Source organism: Syzygium oleosum, unplaced genomic scaffold, assembly GCF_021117445.2.
Source record: "Syzygium oleosum isolate NSW1041296 unplaced genomic scaffold, Sole_v2.1 Sole_v2.15, whole genome shotgun sequence".
Lineage (NCBI taxonomy): Eukaryota > Viridiplantae > Streptophyta > Magnoliopsida > Myrtales > Myrtaceae > Syzygium > Syzygium oleosum.
The window spans coordinates 7,795,237-7,800,604 of record NW_026607499.1 but is presented as its reverse complement, the minus strand read 5'-3'; the positions used below and the strand labels follow the sequence as shown (position 1 = coordinate 7,800,604).

The window sequence follows — 5,368 nt, the reverse complement described above, 5'->3', positions numbered from 1 at the left end:
ATTCGTTTTTATATAACTGAAAATTTACACAACAAAATTAGTTAAAATCAGACCAAATTAGCAATTGATTATATTAAGGAAAAAAGTCACAAAAAACTTTAAGCTATACCCACCATGACACATTTATCCTGAACTTTTTTTGTGACATCAAAAACCCTAAACTATAGCCCTTGTGACACGTTTACTTTAAAAAAAAAAATTGTGACATAAAAAATCCTAAATTAATACCTACGTGACACATTTACCCTCCGTCAAGATCTGTTAGATGATTTTTCAGCCAAAATAACGTAATTTTTCAGCCATGTCAATACTATTTGCTTTCTGGCGTTCATGCGGGCAGATTTTTAAGGATTCTTATTGACGGAACGTCGACGGAAGATAAATGTATCACATAAGTATAAACTTGAGATATTTTCATATCATGGAAAAAAGTTTATAGTAAATATGTCACAATGGGACATAATTTAAGGTTTCCGGTGGCCTTTGCCCTTATATTAATGCATCCATGCCAAAACCGCCTAATCTATCACGAGCACTCAAACTCCAAATGAACCAAAACATTAGGGCTCCTCATAAACATTACTTTCTCGGTGTAATCTACGGACGGTGGATCCCCTGCCGACCTCAGAGATATTTAAATCTATGCGCTCATTCGTCGGCATCGGGTCAATTTCTATTGTCGCAAAAAGGGAGAAAAGCATCAAAAGGGGCAGACAAATTGTCCTCGTTCACTCCTTTCTCTTTCGCAGGAAGATCTCTCGTCACCGTCGCGATCTGGTCATCCCCCACGTGGACCCACGGTTTGCGAAACAAGACAATGTCAATCAAAGTCTTGGTTGGCATAATTAATTAAAACGCCTCTTAGCTGTAGAGCAATTCCAATGCTGACGTCGGCGTCCCTACGTAAGCACGATGACGTCATCCCATCGTTTTAGGTCGACGATTTTATTGTGAGGACGAGAAAGGAAGATTTGTTTGTTCTCTTGCCTTCCTTCTCCAACCGAGGCCCAACTGCCTCGAGACTAGGAGGGATTGTTGACGGATGCGCTTATGTAATTGCGATCTTTCTAGTGGGAGACGAGGTCGGAACTCGATGAAATCGTACCCACGAGAAATTTAGAAGGATCATTTTCAAATGACAATGGGTGGCCTACACACGGAATCAGTGCCGGTCCGAATTGAAGCTGCGCATTTCTTACGTACTGCATAGCACGTTGACGAAACGTGATGAAACACGGCACAAAATTTCTATGTGTGGCAGGCAAGCTCCGTCGAGATGAGCACGAGTCATAGATTGCTGCAACATCCACATTTTTACATTGAATATCAGGACGGCACCGAACAGGGCGATTGAAAAGATCAGCCGGAAGCCAAATGCTGACCACATGGCAAGAGACGTATTTATAATGTTCCTTTTACAAACCACGTTGCACAAAATAACAAGGACTCGGTCGCCGCAAAAATTAAAAAGATTTCTTGTTTTCCTTGCTCTTTTTGTGTAGAATAACGTTTGGTAGGGAGTACACGGCGTTGCCCGATTCGATCACTCTGTTTATAAATGCGAAGACCCGCAAGTTCTGTGTCCAGCAAGAAATATATCATTTGCAGTGCTGAGCGATATGGCTACAGCTACCCCTAAGCTCTTGCTCACCGACCTCGCGTCCGGCATCGACCGCGTGCCCGACAGTTACATCCGGCCCGAGGCGGACCGCCCAAACCTCGCTGAGGTCGAGGCCTCGGATGCCTCCTCCATCCCTCTTGTTGATCTCCAAGGCCTCTATGGTCCCAACCATGATGACATTATCGGACAGATTGGTCAAGCATGTCAACAAGATGGCTTCTTTCAGGTACAGCATTGGCATATTACGCTGTGGGTTAGCTTAAAAATGCTAAATAGGCAAATGGGTGTCGATTAAAACTTGATTTTGATCATCCCGTGATGAGTTTTTGCTCTGTCTCATGTGATTCTGCTCGACATTTTCTTTGGCAGATCAAGAACCACGGGATACCGGAAGAGATGGTGCAGGCCATCCTGAATATAGCCAGGGAATTTTTCCGGTTGCCGGAGAGCGAGAGGCTGAAGAATTACTCCAATGACCCGTCGAAATCGACCAGGCTTTCGACTAGCTTTAATCTCAAGACCGAGAAGGTGTCTAACTGGAGGGACTTCTTGAGACTCCATTGCTACCCTCTTGAAGAATACATGCATGACTGGCCTGCCAATCCTCCATCATTCAGGTAATAAACAAAGCTTATTATTTATATTGACTGAAATGTTCAACATTAAGTAATGTCTTTTATTAATAAATCTTTTCGATTGGGATGGCTTAGCGGTTAGAAAATGACCTTGCGTGTCTTTATAAGATGCACAATCGGTTTGATTATACCTATCATCACATGCAAACAATTTTTATTAGGATCATACATTCAAGTTATGGCTCGAACTTATTTGATCCATAAGGTTTTCGGATATTTCATAGGCCCAAGTTAATTACCATATGCGGTGGGGATTCCTTCTAAATAAAAAAAAATGTAGACGCGCATGATCTTTGTCATATTCAACCGTTGAAGATTCATGTTGATCATGAGGATTTCACAAGTTTTTCCAGTGAAGTTTGGAAAGTTAAAAGCTTGCTCACTGTAGCTTCTATAAAGTCTGATATTTGCCAAGCAAAAAGATAGCAACATCAAGAATCTCTCAGTAGAAAATATGTAGGACCCAAGAAAGTAAGGGGAAGAGAACACTTTTTCATCAAGAGACAATACTGATTGAGTCGGTCAATCAGAGTCCGGAAAAAGAAAGTGGTACTTTCTACTGATTTATCATGCCTACCACGTTGTGGTAGTATGAAACAGCCTACCTAAAAGTAGTCGATTTTTTAACCGTGTCTCGGCCGACATAATCCGCGTGCACGCTTTAAGTCCATTGCTGGTTCAATCTTTTTGACGAGCAGGAAGGAGGTGGGTGAGTATTGCACAAGAGTAAGAGAACTGGTGCTCAAACTGTTGGAAGCCATATCAGAAAGCTTGAGGCTTGAAAGGGAATACATAAGCAAGAACTTGGGCAGGCATGGTCAGCACATGGCTATGAACTACTATCCGCCATGCCCACAGCCCGAGCTCACTTACGGGTTGCCGGGCCACACCGACCCGAATTTAATCACCATCCTTCTTCAGGACGACGTGCCCGGTTTACAAGTCCTTAGGGATGGAAAATGGGTTGCTGTCAATCCCATCCCCAACACCTTCATTGTCAACATAGGAGATCAAATGCAGGTACTTTTGGAACATTCTTTTAAACCATTTCCAAGTATGAGACTCTAAGTTAAATAGTAGGAGAATTTGGTACAGCAATTCATAAAAAGTGGAAGTAGCGAATCTTTTAGCTTAGCACAAGAAACAAAATTTGGCATAATTATTCTGGCTGATGAAGATTGATCCATCTTTTTTGCACAAGTTCATCAGTTGTTTTCCTAACAAGTCCAAGAACTGGACATGTTTGTTGCTTGAATCAGGTCATTAGCAATGACAAGTACAAGAGCGTACTTCATAGAGCAGTGGTGAACTGTAACACGGAGAGAATCTCCGTCCCAACGTTTTACTGCCCATCCCCAGAATCCCTAATTGCACCTGCTCCGGGCTTGATTGACCACGAACATCCTGCAGCTTACAGGAGCTTCACTTATGAAGAATATTACCACAAGTTCTGGAACAGAGGACTCAGGACTGAGTGTTGCTTGGACATGTTCAAGACACCCTAGGATTAGGATTTATTTAAAACTTATGTTTTGCAGTTTTAGCGTCAGTGTCGAGAAAAATCAGGTTGTTCCATACAAATAAATTACCGTGTCAGCTGTCATTGACTTGCAAATTGCGTTGTGAATTAGAGATTGTATATCTATGTTATCTGATATCAATGAGAGTAAAAAAAAAAAACTTTCATTGATATCAAATAACATATATATACAATCTCTAATTCACAACGCAATTTGCAAGTCAATTTCTAATTCTTTTCCATCTTTAAGAACTTAATTTAAGGTGTTCTATGGTGAAGAAAGTTTTTTGTGTACCAGTCATATCGTCTAATAATGAAATGCAAAGAGGTCGGTCCATACGAAATTAGATTTTCGAGGTTCATCCGACTTAATTTTGTATACTTTGATTTACATCGGTGAAGATTGTAGGGACTCGTAACTTTGTCGATTGACATTGCTCTTGCTATGCGGTGCTTGATATTGAGCTAATGATGGGACTCTTCAACTGAATATGCATCCATATAGGCTCCGATGAAGGGTATCAAAAGAAGGCAATTATGTTCGGAAGATGGCACAGTACTTCCAAGATTATACATTGGACCCAATATTCAAGAAGCTATTAAGATTTCTCATCTTTCAGTGCTATTTACCTTAAAGAGTGGATCATAAACAATGTCAGAATTATTTGAAGAAACATAAGTCAAGAAAGTATTTTCATGTCATTTTCTTCTACAAATGGATCTCCATCATTAAGGTAACTAAATACAGATTGGTTGAATCAGACATTCTGGATCGATGTCATTTCTGTCCTGTCTCAGATTTCTTAGTACGCATAAAATCCCATATTCATACCAGAACTCTTTGCTTCAGCCAACAAAAGAAACTCGATCTTCTTTCTTGACCGATCTTGATCTCGAGAAACCTACCAATGTTTCCGTCATTTAGTTGCATCTTTTGGCCTACTTTTAGGCTGCGCATGGCAACTTGACAAATAGTGTTTGATTCTGTTCTTTTGTTCCCAGAATCAGTTTGGGAATAGAAATCCGTTTGTTTAATTTTTTGATTCTGGGCACAAATTCTTGCAAATTTGTGCCCAGAATCGTTTGGAGCGAGAATCAAGAATAAAAAAAGTAGCTTCTTGATTAGGGAACAAAAATGAGAATCGATTTTTTTTTCTTCTTCTTTTCTTGGTTTTTAATATAACTTCTAATGTCCTAGGTGCGAGGGCCACCCTCGCCGTATCTGGTAAGATTAAAATATTTTAATAAAAAAATATTATTAATAAAAAAAATTTACCGGCCATGGCCAGCGACCAGGCCATAGCGAAAAAAATAAAAAAATATTATTAATAAAAAAAAATTTACCGGCCATGGCGAAAAAAAAAATAAAAAAAATATTATTAATAAAAAAATTTTTACCGGCCATGGCCAGCGACCAGGCCATGGCGAAAAAAATAAAAAAAATATTATTAATAAAAAAAATTTTACCGGCCATGGCCAGCGACCAGGCCATGGCGAAAAAAATAAAAAAAAATATTTTTCAATAAAAATATTTTTTATTAAAATATTATTAATAAAAAATATTTATAAAAAAATATTTTACCGGCCATGGCC

At 39.5% G+C, this 5,368-nt stretch overlaps 1 protein-coding gene across 1 annotated transcript; it reads left to right on the top strand.

Annotated features, from left to right (window-relative positions):
* Window positions 1-1,502: 1,502 nt before the first annotated feature.
* Window positions 1,503-4,207, top strand: LOC115675672 (protein DMR6-LIKE OXYGENASE 2-like). The gene is made up of 4 exons (XM_030598430.2): window positions 1,503-1,847; window positions 1,991-2,238; window positions 2,955-3,276; window positions 3,516-4,207. The coding sequence occupies exons 1-4, from the start codon at window positions 1,620-1,622 to the stop codon at window positions 3,759-3,761; spliced, it is 1,044 nt and encodes a 347-aa protein (XP_030454290.1). The 5' UTR covers window positions 1,503-1,619; the 3' UTR covers window positions 3,762-4,207.
* Window positions 4,208-5,368: the final 1,161 nt, after the last annotated feature.

Bases quoted from the DNA above. Each gene is read 5' to 3' on its own strand.
- LOC115675672 (XM_030598430.2), top strand. From the start codon at position 1,620: ATGGCTACAGCTACCCCTAAGCTCTTGCTCACCGACCTCGCGTCCGGC. The intron at 2,239-2,954 runs GTAATAAACAAA...TTTGACGAGCAG, and splicing joins GCCAATCCTCCATCATTCAG to GAAGGAGGTGGGTGAGTATT. The intron at 3,277-3,515 runs GTACTTTTGGAA...TGCTTGAATCAG, and splicing joins ACATAGGAGATCAAATGCAG to GTCATTAGCAATGACAAGTA.